The sequence below is a fragment of the Lipotes vexillifer genome, unplaced genomic scaffold (genome assembly GCF_000442215.2).
Source record: "Lipotes vexillifer unplaced genomic scaffold, Lipotes_vexillifer_v1.1 scaffold942, whole genome shotgun sequence".
NCBI lineage: Eukaryota > Metazoa > Chordata > Mammalia > Artiodactyla > Lipotidae > Lipotes > Lipotes vexillifer.
Genome location: NW_006798282.1, coordinates 135,630 through 154,953, shown reverse-complemented (window position 1 = coordinate 154,953; position 19,324 = coordinate 135,630). Strand labels below are relative to the sequence as shown.

General features: G+C 45.3%; 1 protein-coding gene across 1 annotated transcript in view; it reads left to right on the top strand.

The window, feature by feature from the left end:
* Positions 1-763: 763 nt before the first annotated feature.
* FYCO1 (FYVE and coiled-coil domain autophagy adaptor 1) overlaps positions 764-19,324 on the top strand; it is a 74,703-nt gene continuing 56,142 nt past the window's right edge. The window contains exons 1-4 of the mRNA XM_007470241.1: positions 764-818; positions 3,852-3,958; positions 5,578-5,703; positions 9,657-9,763. Of these exons, the coding sequence (XP_007470303.1) occupies positions 764-818; positions 3,852-3,958; positions 5,578-5,703; positions 9,657-9,763 (395 nt within the window). The remainder of the gene's footprint in view (positions 819-3,851; positions 3,959-5,577; positions 5,704-9,656; positions 9,764-19,324) is intronic.

Below are 19,324 nucleotides of genomic sequence, written 5' to 3'. Positions count from 1 at the left end.
TGGTAACTCGGGACTCACCAGCCGTGAGAGGACTGTAACCGAGCTTAAAATAGAGACTGCCCTTGACTGGTCCTGAGGGCTGCGCAGGCCCCTGACGGCCCCTGGTGTCTGCCCTCCCAAGCTGAGCGGGACTCTGGTGGCTGGAGGCTGCAGACCTCCCTGAGAGGCAAGCCAGGCTCTCCTTGGTCCGGAAGCCCTTAGGGTATGTGTCCTCAGCCTCACGCCTCCACCCGATGCCTGGGGAGGGGGTAGGGCCCGGCCTGGAGGAGACAGCAGATTTGGTGTGGTGGCACCTTAGGCTTAGCAGGTCAGTGAGCAGGGTTGGACTAGTTCTGGCCTTGGTGTAGGGGGGTGGGGGGGAGCCACTGGGAAGCGTTTTTTAGTGGAAAGTGCGGCAGGCCTGTCTAAGGGCAGACTAGGAGGGGAGCTCAGAAAGAATAGGTCATGCTAGTTAGTTGATCTTGTTTCTTTTGAAGCTCCCAACCAGGTCCCTGTGTCTGAACATAAGTGTATCAGAGAATGCCCACAGAGCAAGGCCCACACAGAAAGGTCAAGCCCTTCCCATTGAGGGAAGATGGCCAGATGGGGCGACTTTGTGCCCAGAGCAGTGTGCCTCTACTACTGTCTTTAAACTGTGTCTGTGACCGCCTCCTCCACGGCCTCCTTCCTGTGCAGGTGCCACCTCGGAGTCTGACCACTGCTGAGCGGCCCCAGGCAGGAGGCCCACAGCCAGGAAAGGCGGCCCCTGACGGTCACGGTTACCATGGCGTCCACCAGCGTGGAGAGCCAGCTGCAGAGAATCATCCGCGATTTGCAAGGTACGGCTTGGCTGCGGGGCACACCGAGCTTGGTGTTGAGAGAGCTGTGACTGTGCTTTTGCTGTTGCCAGCTGAAATTAGCCCTGTGATCTGTGTTTACACCGAGAGTAATCGGAGCCCTCAGGACACATCATATTGAAATATTTGGGGCTCAGATGTCCGCCCTGTTAAGGCTGGGAGACCTTGCCTGGCCCTCCTCTCAGGCACTGTAAAGGCACTTTGTAAACAAAATCAAATACCTCTTTCTGGGTCTGGGTCTGATTTCTCTCTCTCTCTCTCTCTCTCTCTCTCTCTCTCTCTCTCTCTCTCTCTCTCTGTGTGTGTGTGTGTGTGTGTGTGTGTGTGTGTGTGTGTGTGTGTGTGTGTTTCCAAACCACCCGTTGAGTCTTTGAATTGTGAGTCTCTGGGAGATGGCGGAATTGGCTCATTTGCAGAGATATTCTGCCTCCCTCTAAGCAGGAAGACGAGACACCCATCTTTCTTGTTTTGCTCTTCCACCTGGTCCTGGGTGGGACTCACTCCAGTTCTGGGCCTGCTGCCTCCCAGACTTCCCTGAGCTCAACGTTGCCCAGTGAGAGAGACTTGTGGGCCTTGGCTCACTGGACAAAGGCAAGGCAGGCGGGGGTGCGTGTGCAGAGAGCAGGCTCGGGAGGAACGCGCTGTGTTCTGTACTGGCTGTGGAGTCCAGGGCCCAGGTTCACCCTTTCAGGTGACGTCCCAAGGGGAGAATTTTGGCAAGTTTTCCGTCCGTCATGGATCACCAGGGCAGGTCTTACAAGCCTCTCTGGAGCACCAGCACATTTGCTACAACACAGTCTGAAGCTGACTCCTTCCTCCATGTCATGGGGACCCCAGTAACACTCTCCTGACAGACTCAAGGCGCAGGTTCCTAACTGCTCAGACACAGTGATAACTGACTGCAGTCTCTCATACCCAGGCTAGTGGAGGCCACAACAGTCTTCATTGCGAAGGCAAATATCAATGAGATGAAAATCACTTTTTCAGGCTTATCTCCTGTTTATGTATTATTTTGGGCCTTCCTGGCATTTCATGTGTGCCAGGCACGAGTCTCACAGATAATAGCTCATTGAGTCCTCACATTTGGTCCTGTGAGGCAGGGACCATTATTATTCCCATTTTGCAAATGTAGAAACAGGCACAGAGAGGTTAAATGACTTGCCTACGGTCACACATCCAGTCAGGCAGAGCCTGGGTTTGTACACACACCTGGTGCCAGGGTCTGTGCTCTTAACCACACCAGTCTACATCCAGCCAAAATGTGGGAGATGGCTTTTTTCTTTTTAAATCTATATACACACACACACATGCACACACATACACACAGAAAGTAAAATGACAGTCCCTGCAAATCTGAGTTTGCCCCTGGTCTTCAGAGGTTTCTCCACAAAGTAAGCCATCTTCTCTCGTTTTAGTCTCTGATTCTCAAGGATGACTCTGGGACCCAGAGGTCCTTATTGGAGGGAAGAGAGGAGCCCATGGCAGAGCTCCTGATCCAGCGAGGAGGACAGCATCAGAATTTGTTCAGTTGCCCTTTCTAACTCCATGTGCTATCCTCATCTGTCATGCCCCACATCCCAAGGCCATCTCAATGTCCTATACCCAGCCCTCAGAGCACTTTGGTGGGGATTTTTAAAAGGCACCACACTTTCTCAAGACCCTTTCTTTTCATCTGTTGGTAATTATCAGAGATTAGAGCTGGAAATTTCATATTCCACGTCCAAGTCTCCTTCTTTCAAAATTTCAGGAGTTCCCAGGTCAGGTTATGAGCTTTACCCCAGCCTGAGGGTGGGGGAGGAAGGCCGTGTGTCTTTCCTGGTCCCTGGCTGCCGGCTGTCAGTGCCGCCACAGCAGACACTTCTAGTAGGGCACAGTCACTTGTTGTGAGACTCAGCCCCAAGAACATGTCTTTGCCATTTGCTGACCTTTGCCTGAGGGGTCAATCTTGATTAACTTTTAGCAGCTCAGGCTCAGCTTCAGTCCCGGCAGGTCTGCTTTCTAACCATGGTGTTTGAGAGCAGTGGCTAGGGGTTCCTTTTCTTTCAATGATTGTCGAGATAGCTTTGTGCAGCATGTCCCAGCCATCTCAGCTGGGGACATTTTTCTCAGTGTCTAAACCAAACGCAACTTCTGACAGTCCCTCTGTCCCACGGCAGGGCTGTGAGTGAGAGTCAAAGGGGTTTTTCCTCTTTTTCTACACTGGGAGGTAAATCGTCTTTGAAGTTAAGAGGTGAGCTCTGGGGTCAGAGAGCCCCTGAGAAAACCAGGGTTCTCATTTCAGAACTGCTGTTTGCCACCCGTGATCTTTGGCTCTGACCTCTCCGTGAGTTCCTCGTCTGTAAAATGGGGATGATAATGCCAGCCTTCATCAATTCTACCGTGCATTTACGTTTTTTTCACATTTCAACAGCTCTGAATTTGGAATCATCTTAAAATCAGTTGCATCTTAGATTTGTTGAAATAAAGCAATTCCTGCCTCACAGTGCTCTATTGAATGAGAAAGACATGCAGAGGCCTGGTCCCTAGCCAGTACTCAGTTAACAGAAGCAGGTGGTGGTGTCATTCTTGGCATTGTCATGACCTCTGCGTATTCTGGGTCCTCTGGAAACCTGGACTTAACCGTACCGAGCAGTGAAGAACAAGAAACCTGGCTGGAGTAGAGGATAAAGCTCTCAGGAAGTCAGTATTAGGGGACTGCTGTATGATTTATCCACACAGCAGACATTTTTGATGAAATACTACTCGCAAATGATAAGGCCTACATGGTAGGCCTACAGGGATGACCAAGAAATGTGCCCAGTCAGTGAGCTGTTGTGAGGTACCTGTGGGCTCTCAGGACATCCTAGCGCCTTCTGACTTGGAGTTCCCGCCCATGGATGTTTACGTAGCGCTCCACATGTGCACGGTGCTTTGCCGTCATGGGCCACTTAGGCCTGCTACTCCCCGGGGCCATCCCGGTGCTCTCTCTGAGCCCAGTCTCTATCTGGTGACATGCTCCTGTTTGTTGTCTTAAAGATGCTGTGACAGAACTAAGCAGAGAATTTAAGGAAGCAGGGGAACCCGTCACAGATGACAGCACCAGCTTGCATAAGTTTTCTTATAAACTTGAGTATCTCCTTCAAGTAAGTGACTCCTGTCATGTGTTGGTTTCTGCTCTGTTGTCTCTTGTTTCCCTCTTGGCTTCATCAACATTCAGGATGCAGCTCTGAAAGCTCAGTGCAGCCGTTGAGCCCTCCTGGTTAGACTGAAGGTCAGAGCCGTCCCCAGCCTCCAAGTGTGATCCTCTGGGGAATCAGAATGTTGCCCCTCAGGATGGTTTTGGGAATCGAGAACATTCTTCAGAGATTTAGGTCATCTTAATGCAGGTCACAAGGTCTCTCTGTATAGCAGGGATCTTAACTTCAGGGGAGTCACATACCCCTTTGGCAGTCCGGTGAAAGCTATGGAATCTCTCCCCAGACACATGCATACATACGCAATCACACATTTTCTAGGAGTGTGCGGACCCTCTGAAGATTACCCAGAGGACCCTCGCTCCTTAAAGTGTGGTCCATAGGCCAGCAGCATCGGCATCACCTGGGAACCGGTTAGAAGTACATTCTTGGTTCCCACCTTGACCTGCTGAATCAGGATCTCTGAGGTCAGCTCAGGAAGTTTTCTTTTAACATGTTTACAGTGTAATGCTTATATCTGCTTGGTTCAAGAAGCACAGATCTAGAGAACTCTGCAGATGTGGAAAAATACAGGCAACTACAATAGGCAGGAAGGAAATGGACCAATATGATAACAGAAGTTATCTTAGGGTGATGGTGTAGGCATTATAATTTTTTCTTTTCTTTTCTTTTTTTTTTGTTTTATCCAGTTGTCCTAACAATGTATGCAAATCTTTTATAATCAAAAAAAAAACATGCTATAGAGCATTACATTATAGGAAGATATCCTCTCTCATTTTGAACACCATAAGTTTGCAATGTCACCTCCCACCAACGTGTATAGGATGAGAGCCCACTAGAGGAGGTGTCTCAGTGTATTGAAGGCTCACCTTTCATGTGCCTTTTTTTTTTTTTTTTTTTTTTTTTTTTTATTAGAGTATAGTTACTTTACAGTGTTGTGTTAGTCTCTGCTGTACAGCAAAGTGAATCAGCTGTATGTATACATATATCCCCTCTTTTTTGGTCACATGCCTTTTCAACTGGTTCTCTTGTTTTACATTATGAAAGTATTAATAGGGCTTTTTTTTTTCTCAGCCCATTTTGGTTTGGGATTTGAAATGGCTCATGGCTGACATTTATTTGGATTTATTCTATGTATGTTAAAACAGTATTGAAACTTGAGTTGAGTAACAGATAAAATGTCACTAACACATTTCCCTGCGTCAAGACATCGTTAACACTCTTCCTGTTACCCTTAAAACTTTTCATTTGAGTTTCTTTACCACGTCTTAATAGCACCTTTGGTGTCTTCCACCCAACTCTATGCACAGAGGGCCCTTTGGGCGCCTATTATTCCTGAACCTCACTAGTTGTATGACCTTGAGCTAGTTACTTAATCTCTCCTAGCCTCAGTTTCCTCACCTGTAAATTGAGGGTGAAATCCCCCTCATTCACCAGTAAGTAAAAATAATGCCAATAAAGGGCCTTGCCCAGTGCCAGGCAACTAAGAAGCTGTCATTATTCATCGTTTAAATGGTGGGATAAATAGCAGTGGGTTTGGATGTCCTCACTCTCCTTTCTCTGCCCAGTTCGATCAGAAAGAGAAGGCCACCCTCCTGGGCAACAAGAAGGACTACTGGGATTACTTCTGTGCCTGCCTGGCCAAGGTGAAAGGAGCCAATGACGGGATCCGATTCGTCAAGTCTATTTCAGAGGTAAGCAGAGCAACCAGGGACCTCACCTCTTTCCCTTGCCTGCCTTAAACCTCTCTCACAGAGACCTTTGCTGCAAACAGCCAAGTGGGGAAGTGAGGGTTTACGTGTAGGAAGGAAGTAAAGAAATCCAGTCCAGGTACGTGCAGTGCCCACTGAGAGCTCCGGGAAGCCACCTAGGCGAGCGTTTACCAAGCCGAGGAATGAATGGCTCAGTCCTGACTGTATTAGACCCCAACCCAAACGTAACCTAACAGGGTGGGCTGCTCACATTGTGGTCTGCTCATGGTGCCCCTGAGAGGTGTACAGCATAGGACACCTTTACCTTTTTTAAAAGAATCGGTTTCTTAGATAAAATTCTTAGAGTTTGCTAGGCTACTTTCCCTATGATTTGCCCAGGAAACTTGGATTAAAAATCAAGAGAGTGATGTGGGATCTTGAGAGACAACTAAGCAGCTTCCCACCTTAAGTTTTGAGCCCCTCAAGAGCAGAATGCCATGGCTTTGCTGTTTTACAAAACTCCAGATCAACAACAACACACATACTCTGTCTCTCTGTCTCTCTGTCTCTGTCTCTGTCTCTGTCTCTCACACACACACACACACACACACACACACACACACACACACACACACACACACACACACCAGCCTAGTCCATCTGGGAGTGAAGAACTTTGCACATTAAGGGGCAAGTAATCCCCTAGATTTGAGGCAGGAGGCCTGAAGGGTCTGTATATTTCATCTTTCTTTCCAGTATCTCATGAGTAAGTCTAAGGTCCCTTTGAAGTCGGCAGACATGCTCCTTGGCCAGCCTTCCGCAAAGGCCACAGGGTCAGGTGCTCTGGGAAGAACTCCCTGGCCGTGCCAGCTGGAGCCAGGTGGGTTTCTCCTTATAGCGAATGATGGTGTTAGACACGTGGACACTGAGGGCTGGGCATTTTCCACCAGCTGTACCTTCTGACAGCTGAGAAAATGAGGAAAGATCCTGGCTCAGAGGATTTGGTTTAATGTCCAGGTAGCATAGATACATCCTGTGAGATCTTGCCTGGTGGGACACTCAGGTGCATGATTAAATGTTGTATCGCTTCTCGGTATAGTGCAATGAGTTCTGATTAGATGCTAACAAAAATTAAGAAATTGGATGATGAAAGTGGACCCATGATCTCAAAAAGTTCAAAAATAAAAAAAAACAACAAGGCTATGCAGTATATTCATTTGCAGTATAAGGGAACTATTACTGTTCCCTTCCCCAAAGGATGTTTAAAAAGACCTTTTTTTAAAAAAATAAATAAATTTATTTATTTATTTATTTTATTTTTGGCTCTGTTGGGTCTTCTTTGCTGTGCATGGGCTTTCTCTATTTGCGGCGAGTGGGGACTACTCTTCGTTGCGGGGCATGAGCTTCTCATTGTGTTGGCTTCTCTTGTTGCAGAGCATGGGCTCTAGGCATGCGGGCTTCAGTAGTTGTGGCACGTGGGCTCAGTAGTTGTGGCTCGCAGGCTCTAGAGCACAGGCTCAGTAGTTGTGGCACACGGGCTTACTTGCTCCATGGCATGTGGGGTCTTCCTGGACCAGGGCTCGAACCTGTCTCCCCTGCATTGACAGGCGGATTCTTAACCACTGCGCCACCAGGGAAGTCCCTAAAAAGACCTTTTAAAATAGCTCCTTTTACATACATAATCAATTCAGTTAATAGGCCTGATTTAAAATGTAGCCTCAACTCTTTGCCTTCAAAAAATTAAATGTTCTAAATGCTGTTACAATGGCCATTTTATTAATAAGGAGAAGCCCCGGGACATCCCTGGTGGCTCAGTGGTTAAGGATCCGCCTGCCACTGCAGGGGACATGGGTTTGAGCCCTGGTCCGAGAAGATCCCGCATGCCGTGGAGCAGCTGAGCCTGTGTGCCACAACTGCTGCAGCCCTCATGCCTAGAGCCCATGCTCCGCAACAAGAGAAGCCACCACAATGAGAAGTCCACGCACCACAAAGAAGAGTAGCCCCTGCTCTCCTCAACTAGAGAAAGCCCGTTCACAGCAACGAAGACCCATCACAGCCAAAAATAAATAAATACATAAATAAATAAAAACAAAAAAACAAGCCCTTCCCTTGGGAGCTTACAGACGTGGGCTGTTATGTGGGGTTCTTTTTAGATTCTGCAGGGCCTATGTGTGGGTGTGCATTTGTATGACAAACACACTTCACTTCAGGATGCCTTGCTCAGCTGTTCTCGGCTGCCTGGGTCTCCTGGTTATCACCACTGAACACTTTGTTCTCACCTCACTTATCAGTGGAAAAGCATTTGGACATAGGGATGTCATCAGCATTCTCCCCTGGGCACCTGTCTTGATACACTCCCCACGGATGTGCCATGGTGGTTTTTATAAAGCCAGGTCAGGCTGCTGCCCACCTTCATTTCCAGACCTCCTGGCTATACCCCAAACTCACAAAACTCACATGGAAAAAATGTCTTACAGCCTCTTACATAAATGTCTTATGAGGTTTCACACCTTCTTATTTTTTAAAACTGCTTCACGTTGTGGTATCATTTCCTCGAGTCAGCAGTGAGAAGGCAAATAGCTCTGAGCTAAAAGGTGCTGGGTACCGGGATGTTTATAGCATCATGAATGTGCCGGTGCTTGAGGTCATACCTCATGTTTCCTGTCTCATTCCAGCACCATGGCTGGCTTCTTAACAGGATGGAGGATTAGGACCATCTTTTGGTCAAACCACTACTGCCCCTTCCCGCAACCACCAAGTTAAACATTTCTGACCTTTGAAGAGGTGAGGAGGGAATGGGTCTTGGCTTACCCTGCTCAGAGCCAGCACCTGACAGAACAGGTGCATGTGGTAGGTTGAGAGGTTTTGAGTTTCTGCCTACTTATCTTGAGCTTCTGGGGCTGAAACATTGGGAGCATGAATCCTAATTTGCCTACAGATCTCAAGTGTCTTCTATAGCTGTACCCTCGGACAGCTTAATAGCCCATGGTCCATCCTGGCAACTGGGGCCAGAGTCTGTGACCAGCGTACCCCACCACCATCCCAACAAGCTTCCAGAAACCTCTTTCGAAGCCATGTTTTGGCACTGTGGGGAGAGGTTTTGAAGACAGGCCTGCACCTGGACCCTCCGTCCACCTCAGACTTCCTGAAACAGAACCACACCCATTTTTCATTACTTCAGTGTAACTGGGCCACCTAGAAACACCCCTCCCCTCACCCCCTGGGCACCTTCTGATTAAATGCAGTGAGTTGGTATAGCTGAAAATAAATCCAACCAGGAAAGCGTTGACAGATATGTGGATTTTAGTGATGGTTCCACGAGGACACAGAGGAGGCAGTTTTACATCCATCACAAGTCCCCCTAATACTCCTCTGTCTTTTGCCCTCCTCTCTCTTCCCCCTTCCACATGGGCTCCAGCCAAGCCACTTAGGCCTCTTCCCCTGAATCTCTTCTCCCAAAACTTCAAAAATAAGCCCAGGCATTAGCTAAACTGAGACCGTCTCTTCCTCTTCAAGTGTACTTCTGGTATGAGAAGCCCTTCATTTTCCTCCAGCCTGTTTTCTAAATATTCCAAATTAAGTCAGACCGTTTCATCTCTGACTCTAAACCCAGGGATTCTGATGGAGCAGAGGAGGAAGAATGACATTCCGGTAGAATCCACAGTAGATATTTGAGCCTCTCGTGACTGTCTCTTCCTTGACACGTTTGCTGGAGTCTACAGATTCTTCTCAGACGGAGGCCTTCAAGACGTCCACCCACTTTAGGCCTCCCTCTGTGGGGTGACATTCTCAAATGTTTTGTGTTCTTTGAGGGACGTAAGTGAAGGTTATGTGTAGGGTAGGATTGGATGACATTTTCTGCCCTGTTTTGTTTCTGCTTTTGTCAGCCATCCATGAGGCCTGTATTTGGAGTTAGGCTAACAGCTCTTCATTTCTATTTTAACTACATTTTCCAGCTTCAAACATCTCTGGGAAAGGGAAGAGCATTTATTCGCTACTCCTTGGTGCACCAGAGGTTGGCCGACACCTTACAGCAGTGCTTCATGAACACCAAAGTGACCAGGTAAATACATGACAGTGCTGGGCTTTACCCCACACCATTCAGAAATGACCCAAAGTCCCCTCACTAATAATAACGATACTACTTATAAGTCAGACGGAGAAAGACAAATATCATATGATGTCACTTATATGTGGAATCTAAAAAACAGTATGAATGAACGTATTTATGAAACAGAAACAGACTCACAGACATAGAAGACAAACTTATGGTTACCAAAGGGGGAAGGGGGGAGAGGAATAAATTGGGCGTATGGGATTAACAGATGCACACTACCATATGTAAAATAAACAAAGATTTACTGTATAGCACAGGGAACTATATTCAATATCTTATAATAAGCTATAATGGAAAAGAATTTAAAAAAAGAATATAGATATGTACATGTATATGTGTAACCGAATCACTTTGCTGTACACCTGAAACTAACACAATATTGTAAATCAACTAGACTTCACTTAAAAAAAAAAGGGTGATGCTACTTACAATACACAAGATGGAAGCCATCAGTGTCCAATGATGGGGGGCTGTTAAATTACAGCAAATTAGGGCTTCCCTGGTGGCACAGTGGTTAAGAATCTGTCTGCCAATTCAGGGAACACGGGTTCGAGCCCTTGTCCTGGAAGATCCCACGTGCCGCGGAGCAGCTAAGCCCGTGTGCCACGACTACTGAGCCTGTGCTCTAGAGCTCACGAGCCACAACTACTGAAGCCTGCATGCGTAGAGCCCATGCTCCACAACAAGAGAAGCCACTGCAACGAGAAGCCCGTGCACCACAACGAAGAGTAGCCCCCACTTGCCGCAACTAGAGAAAGCCGCGTGCAGCAACAAAGACCCAGTACGACCAAAAAAGAAAAAATAATAAATAAATAAATAAATTTATTTTAAAAAATTACAGCAAATTATTTTAAATGACACAGCAAGGCATCATTTAAAATTGCAATAAGGTATACCAAAACCTGAGATGAATTACCATATTTTAGTATGTTACCACCCTTTTGCTAATATACATATGATTTAAGTAGCGCCATAACAGTCCAGGTTAGACTGTATAGGGTTAAAGGAGGAACTAATTATGTAAGCCTTGATAGCTGCCCAAGAGTGAGGAAGAGGTGGTCTCCCCTCCCCACTTTTTCTTTGATTATAAAAATGTAGCCTACTCTGTTCTTGGGGCTGCTGCGCTGCCTTGCCTGCCCACTTGTATCTCTCACAAGTTTCCTATGCTAATAAACTCACTCTTTGCCTGCCAAATAAATAAGTAAATAAATAAAATTGCAATAAGGAAGTCTATATAGCAACAAGGAAAATAACAATATAATAATCAATGAAAAAGAATGCAAATCTTATCCTAATGGCAACAATGAAATTACAAAAAATATATAAAAGAATTAGAAAGTATATGAGAACATGAGGAGGCGGAGTCAAGAGGGCGGTGTGGGAAGACTCAGAGTTAGCGTCTCCCCACAACTAGGGTGCCTGCCAGCCGCTGGTGGGGGACTCTGATGCCCAAGGAGATGGGAGGAAACCCCAGAGTGAACCAGTAGGGGGACTGAGGCGGGAGGAGAAGTGGAGGCCAGACAGGATCAGTGCCCCTGAGGCCGGGGAGATCAGGAGAGGCAGGCAGGAGGGACTCTCCAGGAGGAGTTCAGGAGGAGCGGGAGAGGAGCGGAGGGCAATCGCCTGGCCCACTCGGGCTGGGGAGCCTTCTGAGCTCCCAAGCCAATCCCCTGCCCTCCAAGGCCCCCTCCAGGCTGCATGGGTCCTTGGGGGCATAGGAGGGAGGCCAGAGAGATCTGGAGAGGCAGGCGGGAGGGGCCACCCAGGAGGAGCAGAGGGCATTTGCCCTGCCAACTTGAGTCCAGGAAGACCGCTGGGCGTCCAGGAAGCCCTCTGGGCTCCCAGGTGAGGTCCCCTGCCCTCTGAGACCAGGGGTGGGGAGCATGCCTGGGCCCCTTCTGTTCCTTGAGCCTAAGCTGCACCCCAACAGCCCCCAGGGTGTTTTCCAGCCCTGTGGGTCCTGAGCATTGGCCCCGCCCACCACCCAAACCTCACCCTTGCTTAGGCCCCACCCTCCACAGGCAAGACCTTCCCACCCCCCCCTTTTAAAATTTTTATTTGTTTATTTTTTTTCTTTTCCCTCCTCTTTTTTACTATTGTGGTACTAATGTACCTTCCGGTTGTTGATTCATCTATATTTTTATTTTTATATTCTTCCTAACATATCTGTTAGTTTCCTAGTCTAATTTTATTTTTTACTTTGCTATTGTTGTATGTTTCTTTCTTTTCCTGCTGCCCCAGGCAGCTTGCGGGATCTTGGTTCACGAGCCCAGCATTGGGCCAAAGCTCCTGCGGTGGGAGCTCCAAGTCTGAACCACTGGACTAACAGAACCTCAGACCCCAGGGAATATTCTTTAGAGTGAGGTCTCACGGAGCTCCTCATCTCAGCACCAAGACCCAGCTCTACCCAATAGCCTACAAACCCTAGTGTTAGAAGCCTCAGGCCAAACAACCAGTAAGACAGGAGCACAATCCCACTCATTAAAAAAAAAAAAAAAAAAGAGAGACGGCAAAAAAATATGTCACAAATGAAGGAGCAAGGCAAAAACCTACAAGACCGAATAAATGAGGAGGAAATAGGCAATCTACCTGAAAAAGAATTCAGAGTAACGAGAGTAAAGATGATCCAGAATCTCGGAAATAGAATGGAGGCATGGATTGAGAAAATACAAGAAGTGATTAACAAAGATCTAGAAGAACTAAAGAACAAACAAACAGAGATGAACAACACAATAACTGAAATGAAAAATACACTAGAAGGAATCAATAACAGAATAACTGAGGCACAAGAACGAATAAGTGAGCTGAAAGACAAAATGGTGGAAATAACTGCCGAGGAGCAGAATAAAGAAAAAAGAATGAAAAGAATTGAAGACAATCTCAGAGACCTCTGGGACAACACTAAACGCACCAACACTCAAATAATAGGGGTCCCAGAAGAAGAAGAGAAAAAGGGTCTGAGAAAATATTTGAAGAGATTATAGTTGAAAACTTCCCTAACATGGGAAAGGAAATAGTCACCCAAGTCCAGGAAGCACAGAGTCCCATACAGGATAAACCCTAGGAAAAACACACCAAGACACATATTAATCAAACTAACAAAAATGAAATTCAAATAAAAAATATTAAAAGCAGCAAGGGAAAAACAAAAAATAACATACAAAGGAATCCCCATAAGGTTATCAGCTGATTTTTCAGCAGAAACTCTGCAAGCCAGAAGGGAGTGGCAGGGTATACTTAAAGTGATGAAAGAGAAAAACCTACAACCAACAGCACTCTCCCCAGCAAGGATCACATTCAGATTTGATGCCAAAGTCAGAAGCTTTTCAGACAAGCAAAAGCTAAGAGAATTCAGCACCACCAAACCAGCTTTACAACAAATGCTAAAGAAACTCCTCTAAGCGGGGAAACACAAGAGAAGAAAAAGGCCCACAAAAACAAACCCAAGGGCTTCCCTGGTGGTGCAGTGGTTGAGAGTCCACCTGCTGATGCAGGGGACACAGGTTCGTGCCCCGGTCTGGGAAGATCCCACATGCCGCGGAGCGGCTAGGCCCGTGAGCTGTGGCTGCTGAGCCTGCACGTCTGGAGCCTGTGCTCCGCAACGGGAGAGGCCACAACAGTGAGAGGGCCATGTACCGCAAAAAAAAAAAAAAAAAAAACCCAAAGCAATTAAGAAAATGGTAATAGGCACATACATATCGATAATGACCTTGAATGTAGATGGATTAAATGCCCCAACCAAAAGACACAGACTGGCTGAATGGATTCAAAAACAAGACCCATATATATGCTGTTTACGAGAGACCCACTTCAGACCTAGGGAAACATACAGACTGAAAGTGAAGGGATGGAAAATGATATTCCATGTAGATGGAAATCAAAAGAAAGCTGGAGTAGCAATACTCGTATCAGATAAAATAGACTTTAAAATAAAGATTGTTACAAGAGACAAAGAAGGACACAACATAATGATCAAGGGATCAATCCAAGAAGATATGACAATTATAAATGTTTATGCACCCAACATAGCACCTCGATACATAAGGCAAATGCTAAAAACCATGAAAGGAGAAATCGACAGTAACACAATAATAGTAGGGGGCTTTAACACCCCACTTACACCAATGGACAGATCATCCAGACAGAAAATAAATAAGGAAACATAAGCTTTAAATGACACAATAGACCAGATAGATCTAATTGATATTTATAGAACATTCCACCCAAAAGTGGCAGAATACACTTTCTTCTCAAGTGCACATGGAACATTCTCTGGGAGAGATCACATCTTGGGTCAGAAATTGAGCCTCAGAAATTTTAAGAAAATTGAAATCGTATCAAGCATCTTTTCTGACCACAGTGCTATGAGATTGGAAGTGAACTACAGGAAAAAAAAACGGTAAAAAACACAAATACATGGAGGCTGAACAGTGCGGTGCTAAATAACCAAGAGATCACTGAAGAAATCAAAGAAGAAATTAAAAAAATACATAGAAACAAATGACAATGAAAACACAATGACCCAAAACCTATGGGATGCCTCAAAAGCCATTCTAAGAGGGAAGTGTATAGCAATACAATATCACCTCAAGAAACAAGAAAAATCTCAAATAAACAAACTAACCCTACACTTAAAACAGCTAGAGAAAGAAGAACAAAGAAAACCCAAAATCAGTAGAAGGAAGGAAATCATAAAGATCAGAGCAGAAATAAATGAAATAGAAACAAAGAAAACAATAGCAAAGATCAATAAAAGTAAAAGCTGGTTCTTTGAGAAGATAAACAAAATGGATAAACCCTTAGCCAGACTCATCAAGAAAAAAAGGGAGAGGACGCAAAGCAATAAAATTAAAAATGAAAAAGGAGAAATCGCAATGGGCACTGCAGAAATACAAAGGATTATAAGAGACTACCAGAAACAACTATATGCCAGTAAAATGGACAACCACGAAGAAATGGACAAATTCTTGGAAAGGTACAATTTTCCAAGACTGAACCAGGAAGAATTAAAAAATATAAACAGACGTATCACAAGTAATGAAATTGAAACCATAATTAAAAATCTTCCAACAAACAAAGGTCCAGGACCAGATGGCTTCACAGGCAAATGCTGTCAAACATTTAGAAAAGAGCTAACACCGATCCTTCTCAAACTCTTCCAAAAAATTGCAGAGGGAGAAACACTCCCAAATTCATTCTATGAAGCCACCGTCACCCTGATACACAAAACCAGAAAAAGATATCACAAAAAAAGAAAATTATAGACCAATATCACTGATGAACATAGATGCAAAAGTCCTGAACAAAATACTAGGAAACAGAATCCAACAGCACATTAAAAGGATCATACACCACAATCAAGTGGGATTTATCCCAGGGATGCAAGGATTCTTCAGTATATGCAAACCAGTCACTGTGATACACCACATTAACAAATCAAGGAATGAAAACCATATGATCATCTCAATAGATGCAGAAAAAGCTTTTGACAAAATTCAACACTCATTAACGATAAAAACCCTCCAGAAAATGGGCATAGTGGGAACCTACCTCAACATAATAAGGGCCATATATGACAAACCCACAGCAAGCATCATACTCAATGGTGAAAAACTGAAAGCATTTCCTCTAAGATCAGGAACAAGACAAGGATGTCCACTCTCACCACTGTTATTCAACATAGTTTTGCAAGTCCTAGCCACAGCAATCAGAGAAGAAAAAGAAAGAAAAGGAATCCAAATTGGAAAAGAAGTGGTAAAACTGTCACTGTTTGCCAATGACATGATACTAAACATAGAAAATCCTAAAAATGCCACCAGAAAACTACTAGAACTAATCAATGAATTTCGTAAGGTTTCAGGATACAAAATTAATGCACAGAAATCTCTGGCATTCCTATACACCAACAACGAAAAATCAGAAAAAGAAATTAAGGAAACACTCCCATTTACCATTGCAACAAAAAGAATAAAATACCTAGGAAAAATCCTGCCTAAGGAGGCAAAAGACTTGTACTCAGAAAACTATAAAACAGTGGTGAAAGAAGTCAAAGATGACAAACAGATAGAATACACCATGTTCTTGGATTGGAAGAATCAATATTGTGAAAATGACTATACTACCCAAAGCAATCTACAGATTCAATGCCATCCCTATCCAACTACCAGTGGCATTCTTCACAGAATTAGAACCAAAAATTGTACAATTCATATGGAAACACAAAAGGCCCCGAATAGCCAAAGCAATCTTGAGAAAGAAAAATGGAGCTGGAGGAATCAGGCTCCCTGATTTCAAACTATACCACAAAGCCACAGTAATCAACACAGTATGGTACTGGCACAGAAACAGAAATATAGATCAATGGTACAGGATAGATAGCCCAGAGATAAACCCATGCACATATGGGCACCTAGTTTATGACAAAGGAGGCAAGAACATACAATGGAGAAAAGACAGCCTCTTCAATAAGTGGTGCTGAGAAAACTGGACAGCTACATGTAAAAGAATGAAATTCGAACACTCCCTAACACCATACACAAGAATAAACTCCAAATGGATTAAAGACTTAAATGTAAGACTAGACACTATAAAACTCTTAGAGGAAAACATAGGAAAAACACTTGTTGACATAAACCACAGCAAGACTTTTTTGACCCACCTCCTAGAGTAATGGAAATAAAAACAAAAGTAAACAAATGGGACTTAATTAAACTTAAGAGCTTTTGCACAGCAAAGGAAACCATAAACAAGACGAAAAGACAACCCTCAGAATGGGAGAAAATATTTGCAAATGAAACAATGGACAAAGGATTAATCTCCAAAATATGCAAACAGCTCATGGAGCTCAGTATCAAAAAAACAAACAACCCAATCCAAAAGTGAGCAGAAGCCCTAAATAGACGTTTCACCAAGGAAGACATACAGATGGCCAACAGGCGCATGAAAAGATGCTCAACATCACTAATCATTAGAGAAATGCAAATCAAAACTACAATGAGGTATCCCCTCACGCCGGTTAGAATGGCCATTATCAAAAAATCTAGAAACAATAAATGCTGGAAAGGGTGTGGTGAAAAGGGAACCCTCCTGCACTGTTGGTGGGAATGTAAATTGATATAACCACTATGGTAAACAGTATGGATGTTCCTTAAAAAACTGAAAATAGAACTACCATATGACCCAGCAATGCCACTACTGGGCATATACCCTGAGAAAACCATAATTCCAAAAGAGACATGTACCACAGTGTTCATTGCAGCACTGTTTACAATAGCCAGGACTTGGAACCAACCTAAATGTCCATCGACAGATGAATAAAGAAGATGTGGCACATATATACAATGGATATTTCTCAGCCATAAAAAGAAACAAAATTGAGTTATTTGTAGTGAGGTGGATGGACCTAGAGTCCGTCATACAGAGTGAAGTAAGTCAGAAAGAGAAAAACAAATACCGTATGCTAGTGCATATGTATGGAATCTTAAAAAAAAGAAAAAAAATGTACTGATGAACCTAGTTGCTGGGCAGGAATAAAGAGGTAGACATAGAAAATGGACTTGAGGACATGGGGTGGGAGGTGAAGCTGGGGCGAAGTGAGAGTAGCATCGACATATATACACTATCGAATGTAAAATAGTTGGCTGGTGGGAAGCAGCAGCCTAGCACAGGGAGATCGGCTCCGTGCTTTGCGATGTCCCTAGAGGGGTGGGATAGGGAGGATGGGAGGGAGGCTCAGAGAGAGGGGATATGGGGACATGTGTATGCACATGGCTGATTCGCTTTGTTGTGCAACAGAAACTAAGAGTATTGTGAAGCAATTATACTCCAATAAAGATCTATTTAAAAAAAAGTATATGAGAACATGATTTGATAAAGGATAGGATTATGTATATTTTTCTTTTTAAATTATTGTTTTTGCAGTGAACAATTTTTCAGCACTTTTCAGCATGTATTAAAGTATATAACGTCTCTGAAACAAGTTCAGAAGACCTCAAATAAATGTGATAAACTAAACAGTAATAATGACAACCACAGCAGCAGTGCCTGTCTGTGTCACACCCTGGCACAAGCAGGGACCTCCACCTGTCATCCTCCTCTCCCCTTCCCTACCACAGTCCTTGGCGCACATGGGGCAGGTAGCCCTGAGCTTTCACAGGTGAGGAAAGTGAGGCTCAGAGAGGCCAAATGCCTTTCTCTGGGCCCCACTGATGCTGAGGTGGAAAGCAGGAGCTTAGGTCTAGGTCTCTGAACTCCTAATGCCAGGTAGTTTCCTCTGGTGGATGGCAGGTCCTTTGTGCTGGCACTAATGGGCAGACCCCACTGGTCACCCTGGACCAGTGGGTTGCAGCCTTGGCCTCTCATCAGAATCACCTGCGGGGTTTTTAACACCAATGAGCCTGGGGCCTCACCTGAGACACTGAGTCAGCACCCGCCCCATGGGTCTGGGCTCCCCGGAGATTGTGATGAGCGACCAGATTGGGAGCCTTTGTGCCCCTAGTGCTGAAGCCTTAGCAGGAGGGGAAGGAGGAGGGAGAGGTGGGGTTGAGCGTGTAAGGCGGGGAGAGGGTGTCAGATTAGGAGCCGCAGATCAGCTGCCAATCAGCTGAACCTCTTTGGCTCGCCCGGCACCCCTTTTCCAGCTCTGCCTCCCCTCTACCTCTGGAGTGTTCTTCCAGTTAATTAAAAGAAATACTTCTGAATTAAAGGAAAACCATTGGGAGGGAATATTTTGTTTCATACTGTCACCTTTAAGATTGATTTGCATAAATGTGTATTGCTCTTGCATGTGCCAGGCTTTGTGAATGCATGTGAGTTGAGAACCTTTGCACATTTGATTTGAAGGTTATTTTGTTGTGATGTTTGGTGAAAACTCATAAACGGCTTGACTTCCAGTGTATCCCAGTTCACGGATATCAGCCGAGTAGCTCATTAAACTCATCAGTGTTGTCTTTTTGGTTTTGGTTTTGTTTTTGTATTTTTTTGCGGTACGCGGGCCTCTCACTGCCGTGGCCTCTCCCGCCACGGAGCACAGGCTCCGGATGCGCAGGCCCAGCGGCCACAGCTCACGGGCCCAACCTCCCCGCGGCACGCGGGATCCTCCCGGACCGGGGCATGAACCCGCGTCCCCTGCATCGGCAGGCGGACTCCCAACCACTGCGCCACCAGGGAAGCCCAGTGTTGTCTTTTTAATTCTTATTGCTTCACGTGAAGTGAAACAGCTACCACTTCCAAATGGAGATGTTTTGTTCCTTGGCTTTTATGTTGGTGTCTGGACAGAAATTAGCAGTGAGTTCAATGTCCTGTATTGAGTTCTCTGGAGGGGATAGAAGACAAGATTTTCTTTTAAAAAAGAAGTGTTCTGGGGCTTCCCTGGTGGCGCAGTGGTTGAGAGTCCGCCTGCCGATGCAGGGGACACGGGTTTGTGCCCCGGTCTGGGAAGATCCCACATGCCGCGGAGCAGCTGGGCCCATGAGCCGTGGCTGCTGAGCCTGCACGTCCGGAGCCTGT